Source organism: Erpetoichthys calabaricus, chromosome 13, assembly GCF_900747795.2.
Source record: "Erpetoichthys calabaricus chromosome 13, fErpCal1.3, whole genome shotgun sequence".
In the NCBI taxonomy this organism is placed as follows: Eukaryota; Metazoa; Chordata; class Cladistia; order Polypteriformes; family Polypteridae; genus Erpetoichthys; species Erpetoichthys calabaricus.
Window position 1 is genome coordinate 96904425 of NC_041406.2, and position 18831 is coordinate 96923255.

Sequence of the window (18831 nt, forward strand, 5' to 3'; positions counted from 1 at the left end):
AGAAACGAGAGCATTCAAGAACTAGACTGCCATCTCGCCCCTAAGGCTGTAATTTAGTTCCTCCAGACCATCAAAATTTGCTCAGTAGGGTTTTTACAGCCTATATTTTTGGCACTCAGTTGCAGGCTTAATGACGGCTCCAATTTTGTTCCAGTGCCCTCATTTACTGCTTGATGTGCTATAAAGAGCATTTGGGTTTTTAAGCAGCAAAACCTCAGCCTTTAGCCAAGGCTGTGGCTCGTGACTCCTGCTATTGTTTTTGCACAGGGTTAGTCCTGTCTTGTGTTTCACAGCCTGTCAAGGCCAATTGCTTTTTTAATGTTAGATTTACTACACTGAAGTCTCCTCCATCTCTCTCCCTCACTCGCTCATCGTGTCACACAGTCTGCCATGCAGGATCCAGAGAAAACGCCATACCCCCACATAAAAGCCAACACGCTCTGTGATTATGTAAATGTTATTAATAGCCATCCACAGTCCTGCTAAAACCTAAAGAAAAGCAACCAGTCTCTTTGAGCAATTTGAAAATTATACGGCTGGATAAACTGTCACTATTTCTCTTCCATATGTTAATCTGGGGCTCTTCTTTATTTTTCAGAGAAGGCACCTCTGAACAGTTGCGATTGGAAAGGGAACATCAAATGATGCTCAGAAATGTGATACACATTTTAATTTCACACTCCATCAGCCTTTACAGCTCAGGTTCAGAAGAACATAAAAAAAGACACTGGCAAGCGGCCACACTTAGTACAGCACAAAACACAGGTCTCATGACATAATGTTTTTAATTTGAAAATGTTTTTGTCCTTTATAAGGAGAGGGATTGCAATCTGTGCTATCTTGCCGCTGCACAACAAGCATACTAACAATGCTCTTTATTTTTGGGAGGCACACATTTAAACACGTCTCATACTGGCCCATTACTGCATCTGCTTAAAACTACTGGAGTTATCGTTTTGACCTTTAATGTCCCCCCTCATAATTACATTTCAGCTATCAAGAGTTGAAGTCAGAAAATGGTCCTTTAGGTCTCTACTTTGATGGATCAACTGACTTAATGGTGTGTAAAGGAAACTCTAAGTACAATTTATCACTGGCGATATCTGTTACTGATTTCTACGCTCATCATGCTTCGTTTTTATTATGCCAGAAATAAGAAAAATGAAAAACTAGACCAGGCAATCGATATGGCTGAGCAGTTCTAGTGTACGTGTCTCCAAACTGAGCTTTAGTATTAATATTAAAAAAAACTCCACTGGCCCAGAATTCATGCAATTTAATTATAGGGCCCTCAAGAATGCCCTGAAATGACCCCTCTCTCTCTCTCTGTCTGCAAGCTCCATATCGCTTCATCCTCTTTAATATGATGAAAAGAATTTTATTGTGATAATGAAAATGCACAATAATTGAGAAAAGAAGGAAAAAAAAAAAGATGACTGCCTACTCGAATGTTTTTTGTTAGAGGGGCTAGTTAGAATTGCAGCTCAAAAAATATGCACTATATACAGGTGTTTCCATAAAGATTTATGTTTTTCACCAGATAATCATGCAAAATCTGAAGCATTTTTGTCTATCAGGCTGATGGAAACAGTAATGCAAGTCAAAAAACCAAAAGATGTGTGAAGTCCTTGCATTTGTACCCGTTGGCGCGTCATGCCACAAAGCAATAGTTAAAATCAAGGTCTGTAAACTTGCTCATCTTCATATAGTCACTGATAATAGCTACTTTTCAATTTAAGCAAACTCTCGGAACAATCCTCTCAGTTTTATTTTGTATTATTTTTTTAAGTTCTCAAATCTGTCACAGTATGTTGTGGTAGGGTACATAAAAATATAAGAAATTTGACAAACCAGGAGACCATTCAGTCCATCTAGTTTGTTTGTTTAGCTAATAGCTAAGCTGTCCCGATATCTCATCCAGATTCTCCTTAACACTAGAGCCTACGAAACAATTTGTAATCCTGGGCCACCTTAAATTCCTTCGCACCTCTCCATTAGTGTCTTTGTTTTGCAAATGTGGCAATCAGCACAAGCAGCCTGCTATCCCATCCTCCCCCACCGACGCAGCTGATGTTCTCCCAGCTCAAGACTCTCTATCTGGGTGTGAGGTGCCTGGAGGTGAACAGGGTAAATAATATATTGTTATTTGGAATGCATGCATTTCATGTGTGTTCCATTTCTACAATGATCTGGGTAAATGTAGGATGACAGGAAATGCGAGGCAAGAAATGTTGAATACATAACTAAAATAGAAATTTTTTCCATGTTATAGTAAAAATTAATAAAATGTTGATGCGAAATGTATAATGAGTGAAGACTGAAGTTCAAATATCAAACACTTTCACAAAAGGTATAACAAAACAAGGGCGCCTATATTCAAGAATATAACCAAAGAAAAAGAAATTATTCAATTTACATGTTGCTGTTAATATGTTAAAAACTGATGCCCATTTATCAATTGCATGGGTAGGTTAGAGGTGAGAGCAACTGCCTCTAAATCAAGAGGTTGTGGGTTTCAGACAGGGTCATTCCCGCTATTAAATAATAAAAACATACATTTGGTTTGAGTTTGTAACACTCGTAAATGTTTGCTACTTTTAAAAGTTAGTGTTTTTTTTTTATTCAATTTTATTCTCTCAGTCATGTTCTCATGGTACATGAATTTGCCTCTCCCTCTCCAAGTCGATGGCGTTTATCTCCATTCTTTTCACAAGAGCAGTGATGACCACAGTTAGTGTTGTGATTGATGCCTGGTCAAAACTATTTGTTGTACTGGCAATCAAAGATACGATGCCCTGTGATTGGTATCAGACTATCAAGCAGCATTTGTGCTTGACAACAAAGACACCCATGCAAACCGTGTGAAAAACAATAGATTTGCATGTGCTTGTGCAATGCTACTCCTTGTTTAGGAAAAGATCCCAGTCGGCCCACGGGAGAAGACTTTCCGAGACTGTGGTCATAAAACTTATGGGTTCAACATTTCTTGCCTCGCATTTCCTGTCATCCTACATTTCGTTGTAGATTGTTATAGATACGCAACACTCATGAAATGTATGTATTCCAAATAATGATATATTATTTACCCTACACAACTCCAGACACCTCACACCCAGATAAAGTGTGAGAAGTTTGCGACTGACTTCAGCACAGTCAAGGGGTTGGGGTGGGTGTAATAGAAGGCTGCTTGTGCTGATTGACACATTTGCTAAAGAAAGACACTAATGGAAAGGTACGCAGGAATTTATTGTGGCCCAGGATTATGACTTTTTTTCGTAGACCTCAGAGATTCTAGTGTTAAAGGTTCTCAAGGTTTCTGCTTCAACTCCATGTATCAGTAGTTTGTCCCACAACTCTTTGTGTAAAGAAGTGCTTCCTGGCTTCAATCTTAAATGCACTTCCCCTTAATATCCAATGATGTCCTCAAGTATGCGATTCATCCTTAAGTTGTAAGAACTCTGTCTAATCTACTTTATTAATGCCTTTCAGAATTTTGAAGACCTGGATTAGGTCCCTATGCAGTCTCTTGTGCTGTGGTTTAACTAGTATGTGAATAATATCCCTTGATTTATATTCAACAGTTTTTACAATATAACCTAAGATTATATTTGCCTTTTCAATAGCTTCTGCGCATTGTTTAGAGACCCTAGTGCTTTATAAAAGAATTCTGGTACGGTTGTCTGGCACTCCAGACAAATACTCCATTTCTAAGGCAGGTAGTACCTAAGGTCCTGAACTGTACAACACAAGATTGCCCATTCATATCGTAGCTCCAAGCCCACCAATCGATCCTCTGCAAGTCCCTTAACTACTTGTGCTCCACCTGTGCGCAGTTCTACAATGTAAAATATCTAATCTAATCTGTTTTATTATTATACACCATGTTGAAATCTGCAGGCTTCTAACAAAGAATTACTCATCAATCCCCACACCATCTTGGTGACCAAGCATTTTGTAATGCAGCCGCTCTTACATTACATTCGACAGTCTTCTGCAATTGCTGCTTTTAAAGCTAATTTGAAGACTTACTGTTTAAACAGGCTTTTATGTACTCGTTGCATCCTTTGTAACAGATTGTTTTATATTATCTTTTTGTTTTATTCTTGAGTATCTCTGATTTTAACTTATTTATATCTGTGTTACAATAGGTGTTCATAAATAAAATATACAACCATTACTATTACAACTACTATTATTACTACTAGTATTATTATTTGTACTTGTAAATTGGGATGGCATTTACTATATAAAAGCACAAGAAAAGGCTGTTTGATGGCAATTAGGGGATGATGGAAGGCTGACAGGGTTTTATTCTGGGTGGATTATATTGGCAATCCTTCTTGTGTAGGAAAACCTCTCATGAGAATTGCAGGAGATGGCTGGCAAGACTTTGTGTCCTTGTGTCATTTGTTTTGGAAAAGTGAATAAACATAGGACATGAGGGACAGATTCTCATGGAGGTTTCATCCAAGCTAGAAGTAATGTTTTTACAGGTGAGCCTGCCTTATTGGCCACATGGTGAACTACGGTATCTCTCAGTGTAGTCTGTTAATTTAAATGGTGAGAAATAAACCAGTGTTATGTCTAGGCCATAGTGACCCACAAATATTTAATGTGTTGTCTGTCCAGCCTCGTTAATTAGTAATGGAGGTTAAAGAAATGCTGGATGGTTTTGTTTTGTTAATATACTGTGTTTATTGTTATTACTGGAGGACTGGCCAGTCCTTTTACCCTTTTGACTGTTATATAAATTAAGTTATGGGATAAACTATCCAAAGGGTATGAATGGAAAACAAGGAGTAGATTTCTAGTAAAATACAATAAAAACCATAAAAGAAAGACAGGCCAAAATATCAGACCCAAAAAGGGAAGAGTCCCATGCAGGGAATCTTAAATTGGTACACCTTAAGCCAGGTAAGAGTTCACTGTGTGACTTGGACAGATTACTGCTAAGAGACATTAATGTCCTGCAGTTAACAATTTAGGGGATCACAATACTATAATCTCCAGGCAATTAAATGGTGCTAGGTTAAAGCTGTTGGCAATCAGCGAAGAGCTGGAAAGAATAGACAGCTCAGCAAGTACAAGTCTGTATCTTAAAACTATCACATAATAAAAGTGGTGTAGGCAACATGAAAAATGCTGTGAAAAAAACTGAAAAGGTGGCTCTCATGAGTTCTCTAACAATTAACTGAAAGCTACACAAGCACCTCACATATCCAGCATCTTGGGTTTTAATCACACACCCAGTCGTTGTCTTATGGAGTTTGTATATTCTCTTTGTGTCTGCTTTGGTTTTTCTCTGGGTGCTTCTGTTACATCCCACACCTCAAAAGCATCTGCTTTATGAAGAGACCTCATGAATAAATTGGCTCTGCTTGAGTGAGTGAGTCCTGTGATCAAATGACATCCCATCCAGGTTTGGTTCCTGACTTGTGCACAATGCGGTTGGGAATGGCTTTGTCCCATACAACCCAACACCCTATGCAGATTAAGTTAGTATGTTATGTATGCCACCCAGTATGGTAGAAAAAGGTAATCAAACAGTGGATGAGAGGAATGTAAAGAAAAAGAACTTCTTATTCAGAATTTGGTACAGATGGCTGAGAACCTTTAGTGACAAAAAATATTCAGTATTTGTGATAATTACTGCAGTGAAGAAGAAAAAAACCAACTACATCCACTAGTGTTCTTTAGAATAAAGGTCATCACAACTGGAGAGGATTAGGGGATGGTTCATTTGTTTTAGCTTTAGGGTAATCACTTGCCAGTACTCACGTTTTTTAAGCCAGAGACTAGTCCCTTGTCCAGTGGCTTTACAATGGAAGGTGTGAAGACTATAGCATTGTCCACTGGCTGTCCTTTCATAAAATATTTTCCAGCTTCAAATATATCCACAGTTATCATTTTGCCTTTAAATTCTGGCTTTTTGGGAACAAGAACCTGTATAGATAAGAAAACATTACATATATTAAACATTTAAATGTACTTATTTGGCTGATGCCTTTACCCAAGGCGACTTACAAACATTAATGATACAACTGGTTACATTTCTTTTGATCTTCCAATTGGAGCACAGGCAGGTGAAGTGACTTGCTCAGGGTAACACAGTGTCAGTAGCAGGATTTGAACCCACAACCTCAGGGTTTGAGGTCCAAAGCCTTAACCACTACACTACACTGCCCACTACGCCACACATTTTTACACAACAGTAAAAATCCATCCATCCATCCTCTTCCGCTTATCCGAGATCGGGTCACAGGGGCAGCAGCTTGAGCAGAGATGCCCAGACTTCTCTCTCCCCGGCCACTTCTTCTAGCTCTTCCGGGGGAATCCCGGAAGTCCCTCCAGCGTGTCCTGGGTCTTCCCTGGGGCCTCCTCCTGGTTAGACGTGCCCGGAACACCTCACCAGGGAGGCGTCCAGTAGGCATCCTGATCAGATGCCCAAGCCACCTCATCTGACTCCTCTCGATGCGGAGGAGCAGCGGCTCTACTCTGAGTCCCTCCCGGATGACTGAGCTTCTCACCCTATCTTTAAGGGAGAGCCCAGACACCCTGCGGAGGAAACTCATTTCAGCCGCTTGTATTCACGATCTCGTTCTTTCAGTCACTACCCATAACTCATGACCATAGGTGAGGGTAGGAACGTAGATCGATTGGTAAATTGAGAGCTTTGCCTTACGGCTCAGCTCCTTTTTCACCACGACAGACCGATGCATAGCCCGCATCACTGCAGATGCCTCACCGATCCGCCTGTTGATCTCACGCTCCATTCTTCCCTCACTCGTGAACAAGATCTCGAGATACTTGAACTCCTCCACTTGAGGCAGGATCTCGCTCCCAACCCTGAGAGGGCACTCCACCCTTTTCCGGCTGAGGACCATGGTCTTGGATTTGGAGGTGCTGATTCCCATCCCAGCCGCTTCACACTCAGCTGCAAACCGATCCAGAGAGAGCTGAAGATCACGGCCTGATGAAGCAAACAGGACAACATCACCTGCAAAATTATTAACAGTAAAAATGGTCAAATAAATTAATATTGAACCTATTGATAAAGCAGAAATTTTTTACCAAAAGTGATTTAAAGTGAAATTAACAGTCACTAGTAACACATGGACCTCTGGTCCTCAAAGAAGCGGCTCTCATGAAACATAGCACCCCAGGTCATTCTGTTGAGATTGCTGTAATGTGCTTCACTGCCATCTGATGTCGCCACGGGTCTTTTCCTGACAGACATGGCGTGTGCTCACCAGGGGCCTCATGTATAAACGGTGCGTACGCACAGAAATGTTGCGTACGAACCTTTCCACGCTCAAATCGCGATGTATAAAACCTAAACTTGGCGTAAAGCCACGCACATTTCCACGGTAACTCATTCCTTGGCGTACGCAATATATCCGCCCGGTTTTGCAGACTGGCGGCACCCAGCGTCAAAGCAGTGCTACTGTTCCTGTGTGGTTACCCTTTCTTAGATCCACATCCACGGCGGCGGCTTTATCAAATACACTGAAATTAACCGCATATCGTTCATAAATTTAATGCATCTGATTGTAATTAACCTGTAACAATATAATGGTCCACAGAATGGTCAAACTACTGTTCCTGTGTGCTCATCCTTTCTTTCTTAGCTCCACATTCCTGACGCGGCTTTATAAATACACTGAAACTAACTGCATATTGTTTATTAGTGTAATACATCTGATTGTAATTAACCTTTAGCAATATAATGGTCCAGGGAATAGCCATAGTATTCCAAATACCAGAACTGCTTTAGCGTTGTTACGCTCACTGCATCTTGTTCTTCTTTTTGCTGTTCCCGTTAAGGGTTGCCACTGCGGATCATCTTTTTCCATATTACTCTCACTGCACCACTCGCAGTATTTATATCACTGTATCTGAGTGTGAATCACAGCAGCAGATGATCGGAAAGAGAATTATCGGTATACAGTTTCAAGTACACACTACCTCAACCACGGCAAAAAGCGTCAAACCCTTTCCTGTACGGACCTCGCGTTTCAGAAACAGTTTCATCCCAAGAACTATAAACGCACTCAATCACCTCACTGTAAACTTGCACTACAGTTATAATATTGCACAACCTGCGCTACTTTATAAAGCGCGTATGATGACAACATCATTTTTAAGATGAAATGCAGCAAAATATGTTGCTTATAGTATACAGATAAAACTTTAACTTCATTTAAATAATCTGTATTGCTAATAATTAAACATGTGAGGACACGGTGCCGCAGCGCTAGCTAGTTCACGGATAGCTCCTGCCTTGCGCTGTATTCTTGCTGGTGCTGACGCGACACTGGAAGGATAGACGAATAGAATAATTAAACATGTACTACGAAGATATTTCAATGTTCCTTAAAAGTTTTGAAGAATCGGCGTTCTAAGCTTACAAATGGCTTAACGTCTATTACAGAGCTGATTGTGTGGCGATTGGAGAAAGAAAAGTAAGGACAGGAATTGGAGGTTAGTACGTTTGAAAGAGACAGTACTTCTGTAATAAATTATTTCATCGAAGGTCACACATGGTGCAGCAAGCCTCTTGCGTGAGATATGAACAATCACTGCGCCACCGTGTTCCCATGTTTAATAACATGCTTTCATTCCGATCATCATGAAAATGATATCACGTATACATCTCAGTATTTTAATTATTCAGAGAGCTGTAATATCTCGAATGTAATGCATTCTGTGTCCTGTCGGAGAAAGAGAAAGAACGGAAGCACGTAGTGATTCACACACATAGAGCACATAGAAGATCAAACACAGAAAAAAGCATTTAACATGCTACTTGAGAAACTAGTAAAATAAACGATTTTAAGATGAAGTTTATAATGTTCTACTTTAATGGCAAAATAAACTACGTGATTAAAGTGGAAATTTCGAGATTAAAGTTGACATTTCGTGCTTTTTTCCCACTGTGTGCCTATGTTTTTTGTTTGTACCCTAATACGCTTTCATATGACACTCAGACGGTGGGCTACAACTCGCCTTTTCACAGCGACTTTGATATGTGATTTCTTTTTTATTTCGGGCACTGTGCGACTTTGTGAATTTGATTTTTCGAGTTTTTCCGACACTCTGTCACTCGATCAACTTTCTTTTGTTGATTATATCACTGTTTAAACCAACAAATAGTATGTTTTTCCTTTGCCTCCACTTGGTATTCGCTGAAATTCTTATATTTTCCCCTGTGCTTTTCCCATTGTCTTTTCACAGAAGGCTATTTATATTGATTTGCATATTCAAATTCTGGGAGGAGTTGGGCCGGGACAGAAGGCGCGTGCACGTGCGTTACTTTTCACGCAAATCGGGATTTATGTAGTGGAAGAACGTGAAAGTATGCGTGCACACAGATTCCTGCATCTGGATTTTTCTGTGCGTACGCACAATCCCGCTTTTGTGCTTACGCCATGTTATAGTGTGAGTTCTACGCACGGCGTTATACATGAGGCCCCAGGTCACTCTGCTGAGGGTCTCAGCACCTTTTTTGTGACAGAACACCTCCTATGACTTTATTTTTGGAGTGTCTGACTTGTGTATATGATAAAAACGACAAATTTGCCCGTGAAATATCCTTCACCATCAGCAGACATATCGCATAGCTGCCGGGCATGTGGCCATGCTGCCACTCGCCGTGAGGAGGACCCGAAGCCTAATTACATAGTGTGGCAGGTGGCCGGGTGTGGTCATCAGCCGCCTGCCTATTTAAGGTGCCGCCTCCCTTCAATCAAAGCTGGAGTCGGGTGAGGAGTTGATGAGGTCGGAGAGGAGGCGGCAAGGAGAGGCCTGGAGAGACAAAGAGTGAGAGAGAAAGAGATAGAGAAGTGGCTTAAAGAGGAGCCTGGACTTTGGGAGACTGTTGGGGTTTGTTGGTGGCGGTGCACTTAGTGACTTGTAAATAATAATTGTGTAAATAAACGTGTGGTGATGGATGGAAACGTGTCTGCCTGTCTGTGTCCGGGCCGTACCATTTCATAGTGGCGTAGTCGGCAGGATGCTCCACCTGGGTCAAGGTGGGGACCTGTATTAGTAAAAATGTCGTGGAAGGCCCGGCACAGCAGGGGAACTCACCCACGTGCCACAGGGGCGGCGTGCACCCAACCCCGCAGGGACAGTTTATTGCCCGAACCGTTAGCGGTTCGCCCATGGACTATGTATTTCAGGGGCGGCTCAAGGACGCGGCGGCAGCAAGAGGAGCTGCCGAGAAGGAAGGGCTGCAGCTACGACAGCCGCAGCAGCCGCGGAGTTGCTCGGGATCTCGTCCCCGTGTGTGGAAGGAGGACGAGATGGCCGCCGACCGGAAGTCCCTCCTTGCGACAGGCACGGGGTTGGATAGTGTGTCCTGTGTGCCCGCCAACTATTGGATGGAGGCGGGACCAGGGAATGTCAATCCTGTGCCTACGAGAAACCCGATTGGGCCAGAGGAAAGGGCCCAAAGGAAGCAGTCGGCGAGTGGCGCTGCTGGTCAGGTAAGCACACCGTCGACTGACTTTCTCTTCCTGGTAGCAATTCTGCAGCGGTTGCAGAGATGCCTCCTGCTTGCCGGATTGCCGCCACCTGAGAGATGTACCCTCCGGGCGGAGACGCTGGAATCAGAGGGGACTGCCGTCGCGCCAGAACAAGCGCTGCTGGCGAATGGGGAACAGCACGGCGCTGGAACTTCTGACCGGAGAGGGACAGCGGGGACGGTGAGTAGGACCGCCCCCGTAAAGCTACGGACGCCGGCAGGGCAGGGTCTGTCCTTTTCCTATAGGCAGACCCGAACCGTCGCAGCGTCCCAAAGTAAGAGGAGGAGTCGGAGGAAGAAAGCTGACTCCTCTGATATGAGCGGACGTATTGCTGGGTGCACACGTCCCACGAAAGGCCGCCCTCTGCCGAGGCAGAGGGAAAACCCGCAGCTTGGGAGGAGAAGAGCGAGTGTGCTCCCGTTGGCGGTTCCGTGGCGGGGATCACGGAGGACTTGGATGGTGAGGCCGAGTAAAAGAGTATCGGGGTGCCAGTTGGAGCGGAGAGCGTTGGCCCACAGACAGAGGACGGGCGCTGAGTGGCCGCGTCTGGGCAACGTCTCCGCCCCGTTTTTCTTTTTTTATAGGACCGGGCCCTAGGCTGGGACGTGTTGGCTTGCCGCCGAGGAAAACCTGCCCTCGCGGGACGGGCTGCTGGCCCCTGGGTGTCTCAGCTTGTGGGGGAGTATTGTGGCAGGTGGCCGGGTGTGGTCATCAGCCGCCTGCCTATTTAAGGAGCCGCCTCCCTTCAATCAAAGCTGGAGTCGGGTGAGGAGTTGATGAGGTCGGAGAGGAGGCGGCAAGGAGAGGCCTGGAGAGACAAAGAGTGAGAGAGAAAGAGATAGAGAAGTGGCTTAAAGAGGAGCCTGGACTTTGGGAGACTGTTGGGGTTTGTTGGTGGCGGTGCACTTAGTGACTTGTAAATAATAATTGTGTAAATAAACGTGTGGTGATGGATGGAAACGTGTCTGCCTGTCTGTGTCCGGGCCGTACCATTTCACAATAGCTAAGGTAGCCCCCCAGTCCGTGAGTTTGTTTTGCTTTCAGAGTGTCTATGCATGATGAAAGCAATCAACAGATTGGTTGCTTTCCTGCCAGATAAGCTATAGGCATTCACAGCTGTTGTGTGTCCCAGACTAGGCCAAGTCCTTGGGAACTTAAGTGTATACTAAATAGGTCAGCCTTTAAGTGGGCAACAATTTTCTGGGTCATGCGTGGAAAGATGCTGCAAACAGAAAAACATGTCTCCCACTTTCAGTTGTAAAATATTGTTACACAGTGGGCTAATGTGCATGTGGGTTGATGTTCTGGCAGGAATCAGGAGCAAAGATCCGAATCTCTGCTTTGGTAAAATATTAACAAATACGTTAGCACAGCAAAATCACAACACAACCAACAGTTGTATATTGGTGTTGGAAAATTCCCCAACTTCTAAATAATGTTAAAAATTAAGAACACTAATTATACTACACGTATAATATTTATTAAGTATTGCCAACATACAAAGTATGAATGAAACAAAGGCATCTCTGTCCTATGGAGACCCGCAAAGAGGAGACATTAAAAATCTCACTATTGCATCATCAGAATATTCTGTTTGTTTCCGTACAAAATATGCATTTGTCAGTGTTGTATTTGTACTACAGAGAGTTGGTCTAATGAGACTGGCCATCAGCCTAAAAAAGGGCAGGATGGCAGAGGACAGCCTTTCACTTGGTAAGAATATGAACTGGTGAAATTCACATTCCAACAAGTGTCTGCAGGACAGAGTGATAACGTCGTGCGTCAGGCTGAAATCAGCACTGCATTTACTTCACTAATCTAACACTCCGGTTTTGTACGCAAAATAATGATGACATTGCCGCACAATTAAAGACAGAGCTTTAAAGAGCAGTAAATTGATTGTTGTCTCCCCATACTTCAGATTTTAAATGCATTAATGGGAAAAATGAGTATGAGTATTTAATGAGTATGAATTTCATCACTTTTGTAATTAATACATTGACATTATTATAATTTAATTACACATAGCCAAAAAGCCATTCTCTTTTAGAAAAACATATGTAGTCTATTTACAATACAGAAAATATACAAATTAGAATAAACAAGCATGTACAGTATACACATTGAAAATAGTCTCCATGTTCTACATACATTTGGCTTTTCAATGACAAAAAATAATATGCCCAAAAAGGAAATAATGTGAATGATCTATATACATAATAGAAAACAGATTTTACAAACAAATAAAATATCCAATGTACAGTTTAAGCATTTCCACTGCTCATATTGTGGCTGTCTGTGTTTTTAGTTTGGCATATTGCTTCAGGGCAGCACAGTGGCACAGCGGTTAGAGCTGCAACTTTGGGATTGTGGGTTTAAATGCCACATCATGCTCCATGTGGAGTTGTGGGGTTTCCTCCAGCTTTCCTAGTGATTTGGATGTTAGGTTAACTGGCAATTCCAAACTGTCCCTTGTGTGACTGAATGTATGAATGGGACCTGCAACGGACCACCACAATGTCCAGGGTTGACTCCTACCCTACACTTAGTGCTGTCCTGTCCAGGGCTGTTTTCTACCTTGTACCCAGTGCTGATTTTAAGATGTTTGAGAGCTCCGGATGCCTCAAAGCTTGTTCTGCTTTCTGTGCATGGGAGGGCCAAAGACTGTAGCTGTACCAGATGTACCTTTTAAGGTCCTCAGGTAACCAGTGGAGACCCCCACCCCTTCTGGTCACATGACACTAAGATTGAGCTTAAAACAGCAGCAGAAAATGGCAGACAGTTCTTTGATGGCCACCAAATGTTTAGAACTCCCTGAAGGAAACCTTAGGACTTTCTTCACTGCATCACACTCTCAAGCAGGAGCAGATTATGGGATGTATTATGGGCTGTTATACTTTGATAACTTTGTGTGGACAATTTGCTAGTAGATTTCTCCTTAAAATACTTATATAATTAAGAAGAAGACATTTAAAAAGGTAAAAATAAAGCCTCCAAAAGGCCAGATTACTAAGTTTATCCCAAATTCCATGTCTTTTTTTATTATAGTGCACCCCCACATCAGCCATAATGTTTTTTGGCTTCAGTCACATTTTTAAATATAACCATTCATTTATTAGCTTATTGCTGCAAATAAAGCAATACCAATTTATTTTTTATAAATTTACTTCTTACTTACAGGCTTACAGTAATATACATATTTACAAATACATTTTAAGACATTCAAAGTATGACAGTTATAAATTTACTCTAAACCTTGGTAGCAATACAGTATTTCTAATAAATTACACATTTATAAGGTCATTTGTGTCACATATACAGAGTAATGAACATGCAATACATCACCACTCTCCTGCTCTATGATTACCTTACACTTTTCTCTTCTTTACCTTAAAAGTCTCATTAATTATTTGTCATAGAAATATTTATTTTAATAATGAAGATACTAAAACTGCCACAGTTGAGGAGGAAAACAATCAGCACAACAGAGTAGTGCAATATTTTTCATGGTGATATACACTCACTGAGCAAATTATCAGGAATGTACCGATTTAAAGCTAATAGTGAGAAAAAAGATACAGTAACAGGACAGGAAATGAATCAAAGTCGTGGACAGATGGACTTTAGCCAAAACACAAAACTAACTCGTAATCAAAAAAGATTAAAAATACCAGGAGAACAAGAAAAGAAGAAAAGGTTAGTGTTTTGCTTTTAAAGATGTAATTCCAATCATGGATACTGGGAGCTACATTGTGCCGCTTATTTAAAGTGAAGTGTAACAGTAATGATGAAATTGTTGTGTCACGAAGGGCTATGCCTCCTGCAACTGGGAGAGGCATCAGCGAGAGAAACACACAATGCCAAAGCAATAAATGAATTTGAAGATAATAGTAGTAATAATAAACTTTTCTCAAGTGACAAATAAAATAACAAAACTCAACCAGAAAGATACTTCATAAATAAAACATAAATATTAGCCCAAAGACGGTAGAGAAATAAATTTTACAATCTAACAATTCACAACAAGGAACTCCTGTACACCTGCTTATCCATGCAATTATCTAATCTGCCAATCATAAAACAGCAGAGCACTGCTTAAAATCCTGCACATTCACGTCAGGAGCTTCTGTTAATGTTCAAATCAAACAGCAGAATAGGGAAAAAAAAATGTGATCCCAGTTATTTTGACAATGACATGATTGTTAGTGCCAGTTGGGCTGGTTTGTGTATTTCTGTAACTACTGATCTCCTGCATTTTCATGTACAACAGCTTCTACAGTTTACTCAGAATGGTGTGAAAAACAGAAAACATCCAGTGAGCGGCAGTTCTGCAGAGGGAAATGCTTTGTTGATGACAGAGGTCAGAGGAGGATGGCCAGAGTGGCTTCAGGTGCCACTCTGTATGACTGTGGTGAGCAGAAGGGCATCTCAGAATGCACAACATGTCAAACTGTGAGGCGGATGGGCAACAAAAGTAGAAGACCACGTCAGGTTCCTCTCAGCTAAGAACAGAAAGCTGAGGCTCTAGCGGGCACGGGCTCAACTGGAGAGTTGAAGACTGGAAAAATGTTGCTTGGTCCGACTAATCTTCATTTTATTTTTTTTTGAGGCACACAGTTGTGCCAAACGCATAAGTTATGTCAACAGTCACACTAGTGGTGGTGGTGTAATGGTGCGGGGAAATGTTTTCTTGGCCCACTTTTGGGCTGTTAATACCAATCAAACATTGTTTGAATGCCACTGCCTATTGGAGTATTTTTGCTGGCTATGTGCATCCCTTCCTGGCCACAATTTAACCAAATTTTTCTGGTGACATTCAGCATGACTATGCATCATTTCACACAGCAGAAACTGTGTTTAATGTATGTAATAATGAGTTCAGTGTGCCTTAGTGGACTTTACAGTCGCTGGATCTGAATCCAATAGTACACCATCGAGATGTGGCTGAATGGGAGATTCACAGCATGAATTTGCAGAAATTAAGTGAAGAAATCATGTCAACATGGACCAGAATCACAAAGGAATGTTTCTATCATCTTGTGCAATCCACGCAAAAGGAGTGCCTACCCAGTACCAATGTAGCATTCTTAATAATTTGCTCAGTGAGTATGTATTACAATAAAGACAATTAGGATTTTATTACAGCACCTTTTTATTAAAGCTTTCTCAAGCTCATGTCCCCTTATTTATCACTGCTTGCGACTTTCTAGTAAAGTATTTTTTATTCAAATGCTAAACAAACCTCAATTCAGAATGTAACTGAAAATGTTATAGGATTATTAATAAGCATATTAACCTGATGCATGTTGGTTGGACAAGCAAGTAAGAATGTTTTTTATTTTTGTTCCATTAACATATCTGCAGTGGCCTACCACAATGTAGAAGTTCACTAAATGAGAAACAAATGGCTCCTCTTACATCTGGCATTAACCCGTATTTTCACTGATCTAATCATAACTGGATAGCACTTGACCAAATTAAAAAGCAATTGTAAATGCACTTGCGATTAGATCACTTAGACCACAGTGCGGGGTGGTTAGAAACGGACAGTGACCACATATAACACAGAAATGAATGCGGATATACTTCCTTAGAAGATTGGCGTCCTTCAACATCTGCAATAAGATGCTACAGATGTTCTATCAGACGGTTGTGGCGAGTGCCCTCTTCTATGCAGTGGTGTGCTGGGGAGGCAGCATAAAGAAGAAGGACGCCTCACATCTGGACAAACTGGTGAGGAAGGCAGGCTCTATTGTAGGCATGGAGCTGGACAGTCTGACATCTGTGGCAGAGCGACGGGCACTCAGCAGGCTCCTGTCAATCATGGAGAATCCACTGCATCCACTAAACAGTGTCATCTCCAGACAGAGGAGCAGCTTCAGTGACAGACTGCTGTCAATGTCCTGCTCCACTAACAGACTGAGGAGATCGTTCCTCCCCCACACTATGCGACTCTTCAATTCCACTCAGGGGGGTAAACGTTAACATTATTCAAAGTTGTCGTCTGTTTTTACCTACATTTTTATTACTCTTTAATATTGTTTTTTTGTATCAGTATGCTGCTGCTGGAGTATGTGAATTTCCCCTTGGGATTAATAAAGTATCTATCTATCTATCTATCTATCTATCTATCTATCTATCTATCTATCTATCTATCTATCTATCTATCTATCTAAATGCCTTCTCTCTGCATACAACATTCATGTAAATGGAAGCTGACATGAATTTTGAGCAGGTAAGGTGACATCAGATCTGTGTACAAATATCAGAGATGCATTTTAATGATATGGGTAAATAAAAGATGGCTAAATTACATGAGAATACAGCCTAGACACAAAGCACATGTTAATGCAGGTGTAAAGATAGCCAAAATGCCTTGTAACGTTGGGGTCTCCACAAAGGAACAACCTTCCTGCATGTTCAAGATTCACATACGACACTATTTGGTAGGCCTTTCTTCCCATAATTCTGGCTATAAAATGAGATCTCCTGTGCTCCGTCAGGATGGTTAGATTTTTTTTATAATACTGTAATTCCTCACCCAAATGGAAGTGCCAGAACATCTGCCTCCAGCCACTGCCTTGACCTTGATTCTTCCCTTATGATATGTTATAGGTGGTGAAAGGCTATGAAAACAGACGGCCATCAAAGATCACCATTAGGAAGACATATCTGGCTTGTGTTCAAGGGGGCAAAGAATTAGCAACCTTGTTTAAAGGGTGGGCGGCACGGTGGCGCTGCTGCCTCGCAGTTGGGAGATCTGGGGACCTGGGTTCGCTTCCCGGGTCCTCCCTGCGTGGAGTTTGCATGTTCTCCCCGTGTCTGCGTGGGTTTCCTCCGGGCGCTCCGGTTTCCTCCCACAGTCCAAAGACATGCAGGTTAGGTGGATTTGCGATTCTAAATTGGCCCTAGTGTGTGCTTGGTGTGTGGGTGTGTTTGTGTGTGTCCTGCGGTGGGTTGGCACCCTGCCCGGGATTGGTTCCTGCCTTGTGCCCTGTGTTGGCTGGGATTGGCTCCAGCAGACCCCCGTGACCCTGTGTTCGGATTCAGCGGTTTGGAAAATGGATGGATGGATGGATGTATGTTTAAAGAGTTCAGTTTTCTCATCACACAGGAGCTTCATTCTTTCTTTCAGTGGATTTGGGGCGCACACAAAAGGACATTTTTAATTCCATGTGTTCAATTTATGCACGATGAGCCATAACATATCCTTAAAAGGCAGTCTTTCCTCCAAACAGGGGTAAGTAGGCATAGGCAGTCCTTCTGGTTTGATGTCACGGCTGGCACTTTAAGCACTTTGCTGAAGACTTGTCTGAGATATCTCTTTTGTGCTTACTGCTCAGAAGAATAAACCTGTATGAAACTCATTCAAAAAAATATTCATCCCATTGTTGGATACCCATTGTCCCTGCACAAACATCAGCAGTAACTGACAGTATTGCAATTTGCTGACAACGCATCTGACAACACAGTGGGACATGGGGGGAAAAAAACGAAAAAAAAAAAAAAAAACAACCACGTGGTGCTACACGAGCAGCTTTGTGGTCTGCGACTCCCTTACTTCAATACAATGGGAAGCAGAGACAACGATTTTGTTTGGTGTCAGCTGCCTGGCTACAGATTTCAATTTACACTGCAGTTTGCTCAATTTAAAAGAGTGAACAATAGTGGAGGGACAGAATGTCTAGGTCTTTGTCTGGTCTAATCTTAATATTTTATACATTTGAGATCTGAAGTGTGAAAAGAGGAGCATATCTAAGGTGTAAAGCTGACATTAATGACCCCTTTATGCATTAGTTCTCCTCAATTGATAATAACAAGGACGACGTTGGTTGCGCCTAAGAATAGACAAATCAATTGCCGGTCAATTTCATTGCAGCAGCTGACCCTAGAGGTCTAGTGCAAGACACAAAGCTGATCACTTCTCATATATCTTATTTCACAGGCTAATCCTTCAGACACACAACAAAGAATAAATCAGCTTTGGAGATGCGTAGTTAAGAGTCAAAACTGTCTTCCTGAAAACAAGAAATGACAAAGTCACGGCGATCTTTCACGCATGCCTAATCTAAGACACCTCTAAGGCAGAGGCAAGTGTGTCTAACATAACAGATCATCAAAGCAGGCAGAGGGTATTTATCCATCCATTTTCAAACCCACTGTATGGGGGATGCTTTAACCTTTTCAACAGACAGATTGCTGGTAAACGGCTGAAGCATGAAAGTCTTGTCATGCTGAAGAGAAGTGAAGTGGATTCTGGGAAAGCTGAAAAGCAATGCAGACCTTAGAATGTTTTGTAAAGCTA

General features: G+C 41.9%; 1 protein-coding gene across 3 annotated transcripts in view; it reads right to left on the bottom strand.

Annotated features, from left to right (window-relative positions):
- Nucleotides 1-18831, bottom strand: part of cdkal1 (CDK5 regulatory subunit associated protein 1-like 1) — an 848634-nt gene that overhangs the window by 30016 nt on the left and 799787 nt on the right. For all 3 annotated transcript variants that reach the window (XM_028817287.2, XM_028817286.2, XM_028817284.2), the window contains exon 14: nucleotides 5779-5943. In XM_028817287.2, the coding sequence (XP_028673120.2) occupies nucleotides 5779-5943 (165 nt within the window). The remainder of the gene's footprint in view (nucleotides 1-5778; nucleotides 5944-18831) is intronic.